Source organism: Apodemus sylvaticus, chromosome 12 (genome assembly GCF_947179515.1).
Source record: "Apodemus sylvaticus chromosome 12, mApoSyl1.1, whole genome shotgun sequence".
Classification (NCBI taxonomy): domain Eukaryota; kingdom Metazoa; phylum Chordata; class Mammalia; order Rodentia; family Muridae; genus Apodemus; species Apodemus sylvaticus.
This window is the reverse complement of record NC_067483.1, coordinates 32631181-32649629: the sequence shown is the minus strand read 5'-3', so window position 1 is coordinate 32649629 and position 18449 is coordinate 32631181. Positions and strand designations below refer to the sequence as shown.

At 42.0% G+C, this 18449-nt stretch overlaps 1 protein-coding gene across 1 annotated transcript in view; it reads left to right on the top strand.

Moving 5' to 3' along the window:
- Nckap5 (NCK associated protein 5) overlaps window positions 1–18449 on the top strand; it is a gene marked incomplete at its 5' end in the record, with an annotated part of 602587 nt that overhangs the window by 392075 nt on the left and 192063 nt on the right. Inside the window, 2 exons of the mRNA XM_052201054.1 lie at window positions 1303–1341; window positions 9525–9644. Of these exons, the coding sequence (XP_052057014.1) occupies window positions 1303–1341; window positions 9525–9644 (159 nt within the window). The remainder of the gene's footprint in view (window positions 1–1302; window positions 1342–9524; window positions 9645–18449) is intronic.

Sequence of the window (18449 nt, the reverse complement as noted above, 5' to 3'; positions counted from 1 at the left end):
AATAATAGTGGCTCCCCAGTGCTTGTCCAGAGGAAGTACAGCAGAAGACAGTAGAAACCATGACAAGATTAGCACAAGGCCTTTTCTTTTTTTCTATCTAAATATGCTTTATGTTTGTTGCTATCATTCCAGAAATCATGTTTTAAATTATGATATATGAATAATACAAGGTAGTAGATGTTGTTACAGCATTTCTTCCATGTACAGAACACACATTTTGATAATGTTCATCTCCCTATTATTCTATCTTATCCTTCTTCCTCCATCCTATTAATCCTCTATCTCTCCCCAAATACCCCTCCATCTAATTTCATGCCTTTATTAAAAGTATTGATTCCACACACAAGAAAAAACATGTTATTTTATCTTTTCTGAGTCTGAATTATTTTGTTTAACATTCTATCCATTTTTTTACTACCAACAAAATTTCACTCTTTATGGATGTATAATATTCCTTTGTGTAGATATGCTATATTTCCTTTATTCATTTGATGGATACCAAGAATGATTTCATAACCTTTCATAGCATATGTGTATGCTACTTGATTGGTCCTCTGAGGATATCACCATGAACTGTAGAGCTGAGTTTTATCCATTGTCACTTTTAGGCCCCACACAAGAGTGGTAATCTGCCTCCTTTCTTCTTACAGACTCTACTAGATCAAATTACAAATAGTCTGCTTATATCTTGCTGGTTGGAACTATGTCATATGGGAAGCTAGGGGAGCTAGGATGTGCTCAGTCCCCAAGTCAAAGATGGAATAACTTAACAACTACCACTTTCTATTACAAGTGGCAAACACTAGAGTGGGGTGCGGGGGAAGACAGAGGAGTGACATGGGCCACACAGGAAATGGGCTGCTCTATCCTCACCTGTGTATCTTTCTCTGTTGCCAGTCATTTTAAATGCAGCAAGACAGGTAAGAAATAGAAGTATCAGCAGCGATGATTACCAGCAATGCAGGAAAACTGCACAGATCATTAGGGTGGACTGTCTCACTGCTTGTTTTTGTAGCCTTTGTGGAATACATATGAAAAGAGATTATTTCCCCAAATATGGAAATGTGAAAGTCAAGGTGTGAATTTTCTTCCCAGCTGAATCATCGTAATTAGTCACAAGGTCACGTTTGGATATATAAATATTACCCAGAAGGAAATGTTTGTTATGCAGAGAAAGATCTTTTCCAGGTAGAGGGGAGAGAGCTACAAGGGCTCATTACAGGCTGGAAGCTGTGAAGGACTTGGTAAATGAGTATGCATTCATAGTCTGTAATAACCAACAACTTCTTCCCTTTTTTATAGGTAGCCAACCAAGTTGTTCGAGCTCTGCTCACTCAAAAGGTAGGTTTACCTTCTGCCTTTTCCTTTGAAGTACTAATGTGAATGGAATCTCTCACACTGCCAAACCAAGGAACCATGATGTGGTGGAACTTTGCTGTTTGTTTGCTTCCACTAGATCTGCAAGTGTGTGTTTTGAATAAGAAGTAAAACCAACACATAGCTAATGTATTCATACAATTTAAGCTCCTGAGAAAGTTGAAAGGAAGATGTCCTGGTTTCGCTTCTGTTGCTGTGACACATAGTCACAGAAAGTGTTTATTTGGCTTAAAATTTCTGATTACAGCCCAATTTGGAGAAGTTGAGGCAGGAACTGACATTATTAAACCCACAGTCAAGAGCAGAGGCAGTAAAGACAAGGATGGCTCCTTGCTTCCTTGCTCTTAGCTAGCTTTGTCCTCTCTTATACTTCAGGAGCCCTGTCTAGGGAATGGTACCGCCCACAGTGGGCTGGAATATGTCACTTAGAAATTAAGATAACACCCCATAAATATATACCCAGACCACCCTAATTTAAAGAATTCATCTTTAAGTCATCTTCTCAGGTGACTCTAGGTTGGTCAAATTGACAATTAAACTGACCAGCACAGAAACCTTTTTAAATATGAAAGATTTTCAGGTCCCCAAAGGAATAGCAGACTCCTGGGTTTATGTTGAGAAGCAAACTAAAGGAGTCGGTGGGACATTCTAGTTCCTAGGACAAGAAAGTCTTCTTGGGGCCAGCATTGAAAAGGGCCTTGGACTCAACAAGAGGTCTTTGAGATTACAAAAGCATTTTAATTCCCTAAAGCTTGAATCCTTTTTCTATAGTATGTGCATGTAGATAACACCCTTTTATCTCAAGATCATGGGGGAAATCTGAGATAGGAAGGTAGGAAGAGTTACTTGAGCATTATTTTGGAATCAATACAAAATAAACATAAGATCTCTTATGTCTGTGCCTTCAGCCTCCACACATAAGACCTCAGAGTCAGAACTATTTATTAGTTACTTTCCTCACTATGGTGACAGACTATCTGACCAAAGTAACTTGAGGAAAGAGTGGTTTATTTTGGCTTCCAGTTCAAGTATGAAGTCCATCAAGATGCAGAAATCATAGCAGAGAGGGTATAAGGCAACTGGTCACATTGCATCACACAGCCGGGGATTAGGAAGATGGGTGCTGGTCCTGAGCTGGCTTTCTCCTTCATATAAAGCCCAGGACCCGAGTCCATGGAATGGTTATCTTGTATGTAGGAGAGGTCTTCCCATCTCGATAGTCTCAGTCTAGAAATCCTCTCACAGACATTTTTGAAAGGCTTATTTCACAGGTGATTCTAGATCCTGTCAAGTAGACAGTCTATATTAACCATGGAAATCACAGCCAGAGTGAGTAAATACATGTTTGCCCAAGTTTGACAGATTAGCTACATTTTTTATTCAGTGAGTCTTATCCTAGCTACTTTCCCCTAGTCTAAACTCTATTTCCCTCAGATTTTGTTTATTCTAACGATTTCTGCAAAGTATAAACTTTTCTAAAAGATTCCCAGCTTCTATACCATCCCCTGAAGCGTGTGACCGTGAAGAACCAAGTAATTTGTGCTACTGTGTCTTAACAGAAAAGAAATTTATCAGGCATCTACTCTGTGTCATGGATATTCTTAAATATTATTTAAATTTATACTGCACATGAAGTATGATTTTTGCTTGACCTCTGTAATGTTTCCTTTAGCAAGTATTTATTAACTATTTCACATTTGATATCAGCATCATATAAATAAAGATATGCAAGTATGTTATTTAGAGTTGGGTTCTGTTGTAAGGAACAGATTTGTAAAATAGCAATGGCTGATATAAGCTAAAAAATTATTTCTTTTTCATTAATAAGTCACTAGGTAGTCAACATGTCGTGGGAAATATTAATAAAAAATGACCTGCCAACTCTCTGCAGGTTCTGACCATGCTCCTGCACTCCTGCCCATTGCTAACTGCTAGTCTCTAAGCCTGCAAACTCTCAGGCCCTGTGGAGCCATAGCCTCCCCCCACCCCTCCCACCCCCCACCCCCCTACCCCACCCCCAGCCATCTCACTTCCGTGCCATGCCCCACACAGCCCATGATCTGCCACCTCATCACCTAATTACCTGGTAGAATCAAGACTCTTAAAGCTTAATTATTTAATCAGATTTATGTATCAATAATATTACAATTTACAAGATGCCAATACAATAATTTCAGAACCAATTCATAATGATAAAAGCTGATAAAAGCTTTATCCCAGTTATTCTAACCTCGTGGAATCATCACATCAGTCTCCATTCTTCTCTCTCTCTCTCTCTCTCTCTCTCTCTCTCTCTCTCTCTCTCTCTCAACTCTTAGCTCCACCCTCCTTTTCCCTGTCCAATCACAGACCTTCTCTGCAGTAATGTAATTGTACAGGGAAAAATCCTGTGACACAACTTAGGGCTGATATTATAGCTCTGAGTCCATAATGTCTCTAATTTCTCTCATTTTTTTCCTGTGTGATGAAGCCACAATTCCCAGTTCTAACTAAGGGCCCAGAATAGCTGCTTTAGCTCCAGTCATTGTGCCTGCATTCCAATCATCAGAAAAAAAAAGAATGAATTTGTAGAGGGTAGCATACCAGCTACCTTAAAAACAAACAAAGCTTCTACATACATTATTTACTTATAATTTGTCTGTATGCAAGGGTGTGTACGCATTTCAGCATGGATACATACATCAGAGATTCTCTCTTTCCACCATGTGAGTACTGTTTTAAAAATTATCCACTGAGTCATCTCACTAGGCCCCCAGCTGCCTTGTAAGATGATATCTAGAAGCTTCCAAAGGTCATGAGTCTATCTCCTTGAAAATATTTTCATCACAGAGCCACACCTAAGAACACTGGTAAATGGGCCTTCACTATAGGTAGGGTTGCTCAGAAAACTACGTTTTTTTTTTTTTTTTTTTACTATAGAAGACGCTGAAAGTAAGATGGCTAGTAGAGAAACCCGGGTTTCTGCCACAGTGTGCCTGGGTACCCTTGTCTTTGGAGCCCTTTGATTTCTTGGTTGGTCTGTGCTCACTTTACTCCACAGCAAAGGGAGAGCCTCTGCAGCCCTGTGCACAGCCCTAGAAACACTTCTTGTGTCTTTAATGGTGCCTCAGGGGTCTGGCGCAGTGCAGAAGAAAGCAGGGTCCTTAGGTCAGCCACCAAAAAGTAGTCACACACATCCAAGTAAGAGCTGGTAAACACATCCATCTACTTCAGTGAAGATGAATTTGTAAGCATACAGAGAAGAGCTACCACGGGGCAGCATGCCCTAAGAAACTCACCAAACTGGAAGCCTTGTAGGGTTTCTGCAGAGTCCGCATGGTCACATTCTGCCAAATATGCACGCCCTGGTTTCTACAGGACCAAAAAGTGCTTTCGAAAAGACAGAGATTTCTCTTCAGTTATGACTAGAACAGAGCTGAGGATATAGCTTAGTGGGTGGGGGGCTTATCTAATGGGCATTGCTTCTCATTCTCAGTACTGCTAAGCTTGACTCAGTGGCATGGGATCTGTAGACCCAACAGACAGGATGGGGGGGGGGGGGCAGGAAGACCTGAAGTTCAAGGTCATTTTTGAGTACTTAGGGGCCTTGGGCTCCAGGAGACCATCTCAAAAAGATAATTTTGGGGGAGAAATAAATGCAACCCACATGCAAATGAGAAAATTGATTCCAAAGACAGATGTAGTTGACACAGGTTATATGACAGAAATTGCCAGTGATTTCTATCTGTTATTTCTCTTTTTTTCTCAAATGCCTGCATACATGCACATGTGTGCACACATATATCACACACACACCACAAATAATTTAAAAATAAAACAAAAATGTAAAAACTATATTATTCACCATTAACATCATGCAAGGATGTGTGTGCATGTATGTGTGCATGCACGCATGTGTGTATGTTAGTGCAGTGCCCGAGCCAGAAGGTATTAAGTCTCTTGGAACTAGAATTACAGGGAGTTGTGAGCTGACTAAAATGGGTGCTGGGACCTGAACTCTAAAAGAGCACATACTCTTGACTACTGAGCCATCTCTATAGCCCTAAAAGATCCAGTTTTAAGATGTGTCATCTCTTATGACACACAAAGGCCTCTCTCCCATGGCTTCTTCTATTCTTTCGAGGGCAATCTTAAACCAATATTAGTCTTAGAAGACTTGGTCAGACCAACACCCAGATGAAACAGCCCAGCCAGACCAACAAGAAGGGTCTGGCACATGAGCAGCACAGGGCCATCTCCCTCCCACCACGTGCTGGGCTGCACCATCAAATTGCCCCAGGCTTCATGCCTGTGTTCCCACTGATTAACCTTCACTGTCTCTGAAATGATACCAGTGGCCACTGAGGTTCAGATGTTTGTATAAACACTCTGTGTAGAGGATGGAGAGATGGCTCAGCGGGAAAGACACTTGCTGCTAAGGCAGATGACCTGAGTGCAGTCACCAGGACCACTTTGTGGAAGGAGAGAAGTGGCTCCCATTGTTCTCTGACTTACACACTGTACACACATCCATCCAAAAAGCAGTGAAAATAAAACCTGGGCAGAAGGTTTCTTTGTTTCTGTTATCTCACCCGCCCAAAGAACTAACTGCTTCGCTTTGCACCTGTGCTGCTGGGCAGTTTCAACACTGTGGCCTCTGGCTCCCCTTTCTCCTCCCAAACTGACCCTTCTCTGCGTGCCTTCCCTGTTGCCTCCTTCGAGTCAGAGTGCTTGTGTTTTCCCGGCTGATGGGCACTATTAATATTTATCTGCCCCACAGTCAGGTTTTATTAATTACTTAATTAGTAGTAGTGAAAACAATTAGCGTTGGGAGCACAGTGTTATGTGCACGCTGGCAACAGAAATTAGCCTAAGTGATAGGCAGAGGTTGAATGCCTTTAAAAAAAATGGTGGCGTGTCCGTGCACAGAATACATGCTTAAGCCCTCTGCGCTTTCTTCCTAGGGTCTTCCTTCCAACCTGGCGTCTGGGGACATGGGTCAGCTAAAAACATTGTTTGTCTGGGCTTCACACGTATAACCAGGAAAGATGCAAAGAGCATGCAGTGTGAAGGGTGTGCAGGGAGCAGGGCTCAGAAAGATTTCTTTGCCCCCATAAACAGAATCCACACTTCAGAGGTATGGCGGTGCCTGTTCACACCCAGACTCAGCAACCCTGCATCTCTAGAGGCCCAGGCTGATATAGACCAAGGTTGATGTAGAACGGGCTTCTAATAGCTATTATGTAGGCCAGGTATTCCTAAGTCCTGAGAGCTGCCTATGTCCCAAGACAGCTGTGAACACTGGAAAACTCCTATCACAATGCCAGGTTAGATATGGCTGAAGGGATGGCTCAGTAAAACTTTACCTTTCAAGTATGTACACATGTGTCCATATGTCCAGGATCCTTTTAAGGCTGAACATGGTAATGTATGCATTATAATCTGAGCATCCTTTGAGGAGACTGAGGCAGAGAAAAGAGAATTCCCAGAAGCTCTAGAACCAGTCAAGGTCATCATCAGGCCCTGAAACCCTGTCTGAAAAAAAAAAAATGAAGAAAAGGAGAAGCGACAACCCAGGTTGTCCTCTGACCTCCATAGACATGTAGGTATGCCTACACGCACACATGAATACACACACACACACACACACACATACCACATCATACACACACACACACCACATCACACGTGCGTGCACACACACATACACACACACACACACCCCACATCATACACACTCATACAAAGTCTTTTAATAAAGGTAATCACCCCTGAGTTCTGGAAGACAGTGCCGCCTACTAGTACCCTCCCTACCTTTCAGGGCCTATGTGAGCCCATCACTGTCCATGGCAGAGAACAGATATCCACCCACATGACTTGCCTGAGTTGTCTGTATTATACAGGTTACCAGGGGATTTGACAGCATCATGTCCTCTAACATTTATAACAAACACAGCAAATAAACACAGCCATCTACTACACTCGTATTGCATGCAGTGGTGCATTAAAAGAGGGAGTGAGAGAGAGTGGGAAAAGGACTGTGCTTGCGGCTTTTTGTCTTATGGATATGTCAGCTGACAAGACAGGTCTACAGCGAGAAGACGACAAGAACACAAAGTGCTTTTCACTTAGAGTTGCAGCAGAGGCAGTGAGGGCTTCATGGGGTCTGAAGAAGGGAACAGTCATTTGAAATGTAAATTAAAAATATATCGAATTACAAAAAAGAATATATCTAATAAAAAAAAAAGATGTACTTAAAAAAATAAAAAAGAAGGGAACAGTTACCAAGGGTGCCAGGTAAGGTATCCAAAAGGAGACATTTAAACTGCTGTCAGTTGGTCCAACAGCAAATTGGGAGACTGCTCTGAAAGACAACAGTGGATGGACCTTGAAGTGTAGGAAGAGGGCATAGTTTGAAGAGCCTTGAATCTGAGCTTTAAGTGTGGATCTTATCAGAGACACTATTACCATTGAACTCACAAAGAACTGGAATCACAGCCTGGGAGGGCGGCAGCCCCGCCGTGGAGTCCCCAAAGGTCCTATTCAGTAGCTACCCTCACCGTGAGCCAGGGAGAAGGTCTTGGAAGGACTTGAACTATTGAAAACAATTGCTCCCAACAGTGGCACAAAAGGGATAACTGACTGTGTTCCCTCCCAAAGTACCCAGACAACCTATTTGAAGGACAAGGACAGGCAAGATACAATGGTAGTTTAAATGCCTTCACTTGTGACTAGACAGAAAGCTCAGTCAGCAAAACACTTGCCTTGCAAGCATAAGGAACTTAACCCCAGAATGCATGTGCAAAAGACAGGCAGGGTAGTACACACTAATCCCAGCACTGAGGATGTGGAAACACAAGTATTTCTAAGTCTTGCTACCTGCTTAGTAAGGTAAGCAAGGTCAAAGCCACTGGCAAACCTGTCCCCCCAACCCCCTAAGCCCCCACCCCTACAAAAAAAAAAAACTCTCAAATGCAGGTGCTTTGAAAACTATTGGTAAGCTTAATCAAGTCTTAAGGATTTTTGCTTTCATTCTGTGTCAAGCAATGATCTAAGAGTGCTGTTGCTCTAACCAAGTTTGCGGGCTGGTACTCTAGACAACAAGGTATAGAAATACACACACACACACACACACACACACACACATACACAAGCACACGGTGGAAGCTGGAAAGGTGGTAAGGTGCCGAAAACTATATGCTATACAATTATGAAGACCTGGCTTTGATGCTTAAGACTGTGTAAACAGTTGGGCATAGCTGTGCTTTATCCACAGAGCTGCTGGGAACAGAAATAGGAGCATTATTGGGGTTTGCTAGTAGAGCACCCTTGGTTCTGTTTGGTCCTCCACTACAATATACATACAGCCACGAACACACACACACACCACACACACACACATACACACACAAATACAATTGAAGTAGATAGCACCTAAAGAACAACACCCAAATTTGCCCTCATTCCTTTACCCACGTGGTTTGCATATCTGCATATGTGTATTCACATATCTGCATATGTACATATTTTTGCATGCACATACTTTGCATACACATAATTTGCATACACATATCTCTCTCTCTCTCTCTCTCTCACACACACACACACACACACACACACATACACACACACACAGCTTCATTCAGAGGCACTCCTTTTCACTAAATGCATCAGTGACTATGTGAGTCACAACGCTGAGAATCTCGATTCATTTCCCTAAATGACGCTGGCGGCTCCATCTAGAGTGCTAGCTCCTTTAGTTCATCCGTTCTCTAGTCATTATAAAAATACTGTTGTCCTTGTGGTTTGTACTTTATGATTGCTTTTATGAAGACATCGAAAAAGCATAATATATAGGTAGAAACGCAAATTGACTTTATATCACTAAGATTTACAGCCTTCAAAAATAGCGGACTGCATTAATGCATTTCTGATTTCAAGGTGCTTTATTTATTTATTTCTGTACGATTGGTCTTCCCTGAACCTAACAATTCCATCAGACAATGGTCCATGGAAGAAAATGTTGTTCGTGACTTATTTTTCTGGAGGCTGTGAAGAATAGAATGATATTTTTCCTAATGTGTCTGAAGTATCATGTAAAATACAGCTGTACTGTGCAGAGGAACCTTTTGGTCAGACTTTCTTCTCCTTCCTTATTTTTTTTGTAGGATCTAAGGGAGGAATGTGTAAAGTTGAAAACAAGAGTGTTTGACTTGGAGCAACAGAACCGAGCACTCAGCATCCTGTTCCAACAGCGAGTCAGACCGGCTTCTGATGTCCTCCTCCAGGTATGTGCTTATGTGGGAAACAGCCTCGGCTCCTAAAAAGCTCTTGACAGGAAGCGGCTTGCACTCAAAGCTCGCCAGCCTCCCCAGGTGTAAGGCACATTGCACCAAACTCTCATGGTCTGGCCGTCTCAGGTGTCCTTAAGAGTGACTGTTTCTCCAAGTCTCTACTCTGGAAAGTTACATTCTCATAAAAGAAAAACTCCAAAGAAGAGTACACAGGCAAAGGGGGGAAGTGATGTGTCCATCCTCTGGGCTGGAGAGATGCCACAGTTGTAGTCTGCTAAACTAATCCCAGACCCTACAATGAAAAAGCCAGGTGCTGGTGGCATGTGCTTCTCTTCCCAGTGCTAAGGAGGTGGAGACGGGTGGCTAGACAAATGGCAAATTCCAGACCAAAGAGACTGTCTCCTATAACAAGGACAGTGTCCTAAGGAGCAACACCTAAGGCTGGCCTCTGGCCCTTACATCCAAGTGTATATGTATGCACCCTTGAACACAAACACACACACACACACACACACACATGGCACAGAACGTATTCTCCAGTGAGCTAAATGGAACCATGTTACAGAGTTGGGATTGATGACTCTGGGGAGGGAAGCGTCATTGTCCCCTTGCATTCTGTGACAAAGAAGTTTTAGGGAACACTGAAGCACACGTCTTTACTTCAAGCTGGCTATTATGCCAGTGTCAGCTGAGACTTGTGCCACCTGTGGCTTTTTGTGGAGTGTTGCTTCCCGGGGACGGTGTCTTAGCGACTCCCCAGGATCTTTGTCTGAGAGCTCTCTCTCTGCACTCTGCCCTTAGGGACCTTCCCCACTTGCACAGAACCATCTCATTTTGAAACCAACCCCTAGGGAGCTTGAGAGAAATGCCATGTGGTGGGGAACACGTAATCGGCACAGGAGGCTAGAGGGTTAACCTATGCTCTCTCCCACCCTGCTGTTCTAACGTACATGTTTACTCAGACTGGATCCCATAAACTGCTCAGAGCTTTTCTGGACTGTGCTGTCAGGGGCAGTGGCACAGACTGACAGGGGCCTGACAGTTTGTCAAAGGCAACTCACAAGTCGCTTGGTCTGATAGACTAGGAACCTATTGATCTTTGAGACTATACCGGCCAGCAGCAGAAGCATCGTCTGTGGTTCTGTCCGTGCTGGGCTATTTAAATTCCTACTTGAAAGTTTTACACTAAACACTGGGGAGCTATTCAGGGTACAAGTCACTTGTTTGCAAGCACTCTCCTCAGAGCATCCCTAAAAATAAAAAACGGCTGTGGCACACAACTGTATTTCTAATAAGGAAGATCCCTGAAGCTTAATGAGCTGCCCAGAAAGGCGTGGGCCAGTAAAGAGAAACATTTTCTCCAAAAGATAGATGGCAGCGTGGGGAATGTCATCTGAGGATATTCATTCTCTGGCCTATACACACACACAAAACACACGCGCGCACACACACACATGCATGCATGCATGCACGCACACACGCATGTGTGCACCAGGAATACATACAAATTGCATTAAGGTATAGTTAGCATCCTGTTCTCCGACTTTGCTCCTACGACATCGGGCAGTATATAAGTAGAGCATTTTCATCGTTGTCGGAAATTCTCCTTGCAATATTTTCTCAGGGGTTGTGTTCCTCATCGATTCTCTGCATTTTGGCATCAACGTCTCAGTACTCTATGGAGTGCTGAGAGGCTGCAGTTCAGAGAAGGGAAACAAGAGTTAGTAGGACAATATCAAAAGGTAGTCCCACCCCTAATTTCAAATAGGAGAGCTCTTTGAATTACAAAGTAGATCTCATCTCAGAAATTAATTTCCTCTCTGCTGTATCTGTTGGAACATAATTTCTAATTCATGGCTCAAAAGTTGTTGGCAGGCCACAGGGAGAAATCGTGTGTCTCCATTTTGCTTCCTGGACCCGACCACCGCCAGTGTTTGTCACCAGGGATCATGAATTTGTGAGGAGCTTCATTTCTTTTGCAGTTTTACAATCAAGATCTGATATTGTAATTACATTTAACAGCTGTTGCCTGCTCATGAATTTTTCTGTTTTGCTTGTTCTAACTCAAGGCTTTTCTAGAACAGTGTTTAAGGATCTGTAATCCCTGTTTATAAATCCTGATGGTTTATTTATAGAGCAAACACATGTGCCATAGACATACAACTTTTACATTGGTCCTCACAGATTTCTGACATGGGTATTTAAGTGGCGAGGACAGATTAGACTATCTGCAGACTTCGGGCTCTATCCATTGGGTGTTAGTTATCAGAGTTTATAAGCTTCACCAAGGAATTTTCACTTCATGAGCCACCTTTAGCAAGGATTCCTTAGCCTGTGCCTTAATTTGCATTTCTATTGTTGTTGTAAAGACCTTGCCCAAAACTGACTTTCACCTCTTTCACAAATTTTACCTCTCAGTTGTGGTCCATCATCAGAGGAAGTCAGGGAAGAAACAGGCCATGAGGAACCCTGTTTACTGGCTTGCTCCTCATGGCTTGCTCAGCTTTCTTATAGAACCCAGGACCACCAGCCCATGATGTGGTTGGCCCTCCTGCGTCAGTCATTAAATTGTGACAATCCCCTATAGACACCAATCTCACAGAAGCATTTTCTCAATTAAGATTCCTTCTCAGATGTGTCCAGGTTAATGTCAAGTTGACAGTTATGACAGGCTGTTAAGAGACCCACAAAGAACATTGATTGAATATAATGACTACTGAGATGATGAATGTTAACCTTCTACTTGTTAGAACATACAAGTAGCTAGGAACGGAGTCTCAGTGAGGGGCTATCTCTATCAGGTTGGCCTTTGAGGCTGTCTGTCATGGACTGTCTTTATTGCTTTAATATGGGAAGACCCAGCCCACTGTGGGCGGCCCTATTCTATTAGTTTGGTCCTTGGATTTTATAAGAATAGAGGAATCTAGCTGAGCCCAGAGCATGCATACATTCATTCATTGTTCTTGACTGCGGATGTGGTATGACTAGGTGACTCAAGTTCCTGACATGACTGCTCTGCAATAATGGACTGTAGCCTGGAATTACAAGCAGAGGAAATATGTTCTCCTCTAAATTGCTTTTTTTCAAGATATTTTACCACAGCAACAGAAATGAAACTGGAACCCCTGCTGCCTAACACCTGTGTGCCATAGTCATACTTAGAGGAAGGCGGCATTTGCCGTTGATCTAGTCATTATTCCGCTCTCAACATAGTTTTCTGATGTTGCTTTGGGGATTAAGTGAGAACATGTACTCACCATGGAGATAAAAGGGAAACCGCCTGAGCTTGCTTCTCACCTATTGACACTTGGTAATTATTTGTTGAATAGGATAATGAATAAGCAGTAAATCCAGCCTGAGAGTTGGGAGGTTGATTTGCATAAACATAAGGGACCTTTGTGCTCTCTCTTTTTCTGAAAATTTCTCATCTTATATGGATGCCTGATATCCTGTGTAGCCATGCAGAGTGTGCCAAGGCTTTGTGAGAAAGTACAACAAACTGACCGGTGTATACCTGGCTGTAAAAACTACAGACCCTACAGCTGCTCTCTATGGACTCTAGAGGAACTTCTCCCCATGGACATCAAGTCATTTTCTTCATGTTTTAGGAAATGGTTTAAAATTTCCTCTGAAGAAGACAGCTCAACAGTTCTTAACCATTTGATGTAGCTACCCCAAAGGCAATACAGAAAGATGGTGGTTAGATTCATGGTGACTTAGCTAGATAAATTGTAAGTGTCAGGAAAAGGTATTTGTAAGTCAATTTAAAACAAAAAAGATGGATCTAAGAATTAACTGATAGACCAGGGTAATCAGGCACAGTGATGCTGGCCTTCAGTCACAGCAGTCAGGAGGCTGAGGCAGGAGACTCATTGATGTCATGATATCTAGGGTATCTTAGGGAGCATAGTGATACCACAAAGCAAACAAAGCCATATCAACCACTGAACACGGCTCTGCCCACTGCAGAGGCTGGCGAGCACTAACCTAAAACTGAAAATGTAGATCTTGGTAATGAACTTTCTTTTGATTCCAGTTTGTGCCTTGATATCTCTGGGAGTAGTAGTTATAAATCAGGTTCAGGAGACCCTTTTTCAGATAACAATCAAACTAAATTCTAAAGAACCAAGAAGTTACTGTAGAAAATATACTCCTGAAGTTGTCGTGTCAGGGGCCAGCATCTCAGTCCTATCTGAATCTATAAATAGCCAAAGCTAGATAAACCAGTGCACAGTGTCTCTTCTAGAAAGTCATACAGAGCAATACTGTTTACTTTATAACTGTTGACCACTGTGGTAGAGTTCCCTGTCAGTTATCCCAGCATTCTCTCATCTTTTGGGTTAGAAGTTCACCAAGAATGAATTATCTCAGTAGCTCAGTTTGTGCATAGAGTACACACCATGATAATCATGGAATTCCAAACAGAACAATGTGGGGTTGGCAAAATGGCTTATCCTTTCAACCTGGCTTCAATCCGTAGAACTCACATAACAGAAAAGAGAATTGAATTCCCCACATTGTCCTCAGCTCTCTCTATATTACGTACTGTGATTCAGCTGCCCCCCAGAAAAGGTTTTAAAAACCAAAATTGTAATTTTATACAAACTGTATTATCTAATAACTATAGTGTGTTTCAGTGAATTATTTTTGGAAGACAAATCCCAGTGTTTCCAATTCCTCTATAAAGGCAAATGGAATACAAAGATTGTATTAAATATTGGTGTCTAGCTATATCAAAAATACAGGAAATAGTGAATTATATTAAATGTGGGGAATTCTTCATGTGAACTGCTCCTCAAATATTTGTTAGTTTCCTTATTTGTTTGTCCTTTGTATGTTAAAGAATTGACTTATGTGCTATATACATAGGACAAGCCCTCTACCATTGAGCTATAAATCAGATCTTCAAATGGTTCTAAAGGAAGACTCCAACAATAAGGTCTATAAACAAGAACCCATCTTTTGCTATAACAAAATGTGACTGAACAGACATGCAGAAATCACCATGTTATACCACGTGCTGGTAAATTCAGAGCTTGTGCTGATCTGATCTTTTACAATTCTGTGAGAGAGGACTGATCACGGCCTCATTGTATGCATTGTGTACGTGGGGGATACACATGGAGAAAAGCTAAGGAACACAGCTGCAGCTCACAGGTGGAGACTTCAATTTGGAAAGCTAATGAAACCAATTCCATCAGTACCCAGTTGTCCCTCTTTAAGGAACTTCTGAATAAGCAAAGGAACTATCGTGTGCATGTATGTGTGCATGTGTTCGTGTATGTGTGTGTGTGTGTGTGTGTGTGTGTGTGAGTGTATGCGTGTATGTGTGTGTGTGAGTGTATGCGTGTATTTGTGTCTGTGTGTGAACATGACATCAAAAGGACAATCTTCAGGTGTCTCTCTCAACCTTTGTTTTTGAGACAAGGTGTCTTCTGGGGATCCACCTTTCTGCTTCCCCAGCTCTGGGAGTTCACTACTGTTCCTGGATTCCTGGATTCCTTTCCATTGTGGCTAAAGACTGAACTCATGTCCTCATGCATGCAGTGCAAGTATTTTGCCAAAAGAACCATCTTTCCTGCCCAAAGCCCATGATTTATATTCCCATTCTAAGTGATGAACAGGCCCACATGTGACCAGATGCATCTCAAAACTTCCTCCATGAAGTAACCCAAGGGGCCCACATTGCTATAATTTCTAGAATGTTCCTGCCATCTAACTTTTGTGCCTCTCTTCTGTGTTCTGCCTATGTCACCATTATTCTGATATGATTTTATTCTCATATATTCAAACCAAGACAAGTCATTTTGTTGTTGTTATTGTTGTTATTATTATTGTTGTTGTTGTTGTCCTGCTTTCTGATGGCATTTCAAAGTGTCCTACTGCCCATTTCCATGTCATGGATAGAAAAAGAACACCAATGTATCTGATATTCACACCAGGGAAAAGAGGGGTTTATAGCTTAGAACCAAGGTGTGGACAGTTGTCCTTCGTTTTTAAGAGTACATGTTTTAGGTAGTCCTATTTTTAGTTTGTTGTTTTGGATGAGATGATGAAATGATAGGATCATAAAATTCTATACTCCTTTCCCTGCTGACTTTTATTGTCGGCTTGATCCAACCTAGAGTCACTTAGGAAAAGGGCCCTCAATAGAAGAACTGTGGCTGTTAACTAGCCTGTGGGTGTGTCTATAGGGATTCTCTTGACTATCCAGTATGTTTAGGATAGCACAGTTTTAGACAATTGCTAATTTAATTAGGATGGCCTAGGCCACTCTGGGCAGAACCATTCTCTGGGAAGGTAGTCCTAGGCTGTGTAAGAAAGCTTGATGAGCGTAAGCCCGAGATTCAGCCTACCAGGACCGTTCCACCATGGTGCCTGCTTCAGTTTCCCTGAGTGATGGACTGGGACTTGAAGTATCAGCTGCAGAATCTCTTTCCTCCTCTAAATTATTTTTAGTAATTAAGTAATGTATTATTTACAGTGTTTTTACCCCAGCAACAGAAATAAAACAAAGTCATATTCCTGTCATGATTTTCTTCTCAAAATTCTTGTTATTGGTGCATCAGTCTGTCAGTCTAGTTTGATAGAATCCTTCATACTCTTCATGCCGCCATTTCACAAACAACTCGCACCCCTTTCTGAAGTGCAGCCAGGCCTCTCAGGCATATTCACGGTCACTGTTGTCCTCTTTACACATCCCACTACTAGGAACCAAGTGATATTCATTATCTGTGTCCCATGACCGAGCAGTTCATGGGCTTGTGTAGAATAATGGAATTCTGATTTCTTGTAACAGTGGAGAGTTTCCTAGAACTTTCTCCTCAGAGTTTCACTTCTATTTAGTAGTAACTCTGTTTGAGGCCAAAACTTCTCATCTCAATGTTCTGTGCTTCCTTTCCCACAGCCAATGTCACTATTCATAATACATCCATGATCTGTACTTCCTGACAGTTTGCCTGGCCTGCCCTTCTCTGCGTTGGATGAAGACGAATTATTATATTAGATTCATGAATGTCCCTTTTTAGAGTATATATGTATGTACTCTTAATATATGTTTATTGTGTTGTCTTGAATGAGATCTCCCACAGGCTGTAACTGTGAACAATTCATTCCTAGTTGTTGATAGTTTGGAGATTTAAAAGATGTGGCCTTGCTGCAGGAAGCGTGTCACTAGGAGAAGCCTTTGAGGTTCAAAAGCCCAGTTCCATTTACTCTGTCTGATTCATGCTTGTGGGTCAAGGTGTGATCCAACTTGCAGCCTCCTGGTCCTTCTGCCATACTGTTCCTACCATTGTGGACCATAACCCTCTGGAACCGTAAATCCAAATACACCCTCTCTTTTATATAGCTTGCCTTGGTGAACAATGATTTAGCAATACATCAAATATCCTCCTTCTGTCTCTATATGTATGTGCATGGGTATGTGTACCCTCTCACACATAAGAACATCTGTCATAAGTACCCATCACCTACACAAACAGTGGTAATATGATAGATCAGCAAACCAGTTATGGGCAAGGGACATGGAGGGCAAGAGTGCTTCAGTAGTTGTTGAGTTCAGGCAATGGGAACTTTCTCTTCCCTTGTCTCAAGATGGCTCCTGAGCAAGAAGGAGTCTACAGAAGTGTCCCCAGAGTCTGGAGCACGTTCTGGCTCCCATTCTGCCAACATTAATTTACTTTATGAGTTTCTGGAATGGATCAGCTCTGCCCCTTAGCTACTTTAATGCCGGTTACAGAGGTGTCATCTGTCCTGCCCTGTGACTCTGGTGTCTCATTTAGAAAGATCCTCAAGGTGAATGGGGCCCAGTTTCCTATGGTTTGGGGGGATGTTGAAATGATGTTGTAGCTGCTGGCAGTGAATCTGCTGTTCAGCATCATCAGAGGGTTTCCGTGGTGCCATTATGAGGGCCAGTCAGTTGTGAAAACATATGGAGAGTGTCCGTCAGGGATACTGACTCACACACTGAGCACCGGAAGGATATTAATTTGTCAGAGGACCAAAAATGTCCCTCTCTGTGAGATAAGGGACATTGAAAGATCACACAGCTCCTCCAGGGTCAGACTTTCAATGACGGGATGACAGGTCAGATCAAGCGAGAACCAATAGAGAAGACTGGAAAGGATCTTCGGGGTTAGGGCAGAAAGTGATTCTTTTTCTGTCTTCGTAGCACAGCCAAGACTCTTAATAGACTTGCTTCACCCTTGACGTTATCATTTTTCTCTTTCTCTCTACCCTCCCCTGCACCAAGAATAAATAGTGTCACTTCATGGAGGACATGGTAGGCTTTTCTTCCCCTGTGCCTTTGTGTCTGCCATTTCTTTGGTCACAGTACTACACCATCCCAGCCTATCCCAACCCTGTCAGCCTTCTTTGTTCTGTTAAGAAACCACACACATCAATATCTTGAGAATTTTATGATCTACAGAAGCACCAAATTACATGGTAAAGTGTCAGATCTCTGTATTATCTCAAAAAAGCACGTTATAAAATAGCCGCGATTTAATGTTGAATGACAACTTTATTATCCTGGTAACAAAATTAACCCATCTCAAAACTGACAAAATATATGCATAGTGTATATAGGAGAGAAGCCGAGGAACCATACAAAAGAATATCTACCTAGATAACAGTTTTAAAAATTGACTTTTAATTTAAATTTTAAATGTAATTAGCATGAAGCAATTTCGAAATTTTTAGTGTTTAAAAATGATAACTAATTAATCACCCATTGAATTCAAGATATTAGGTCTTCTCGATTTTGTTTAAACACTAATAGCCATTTTCTATTGCATA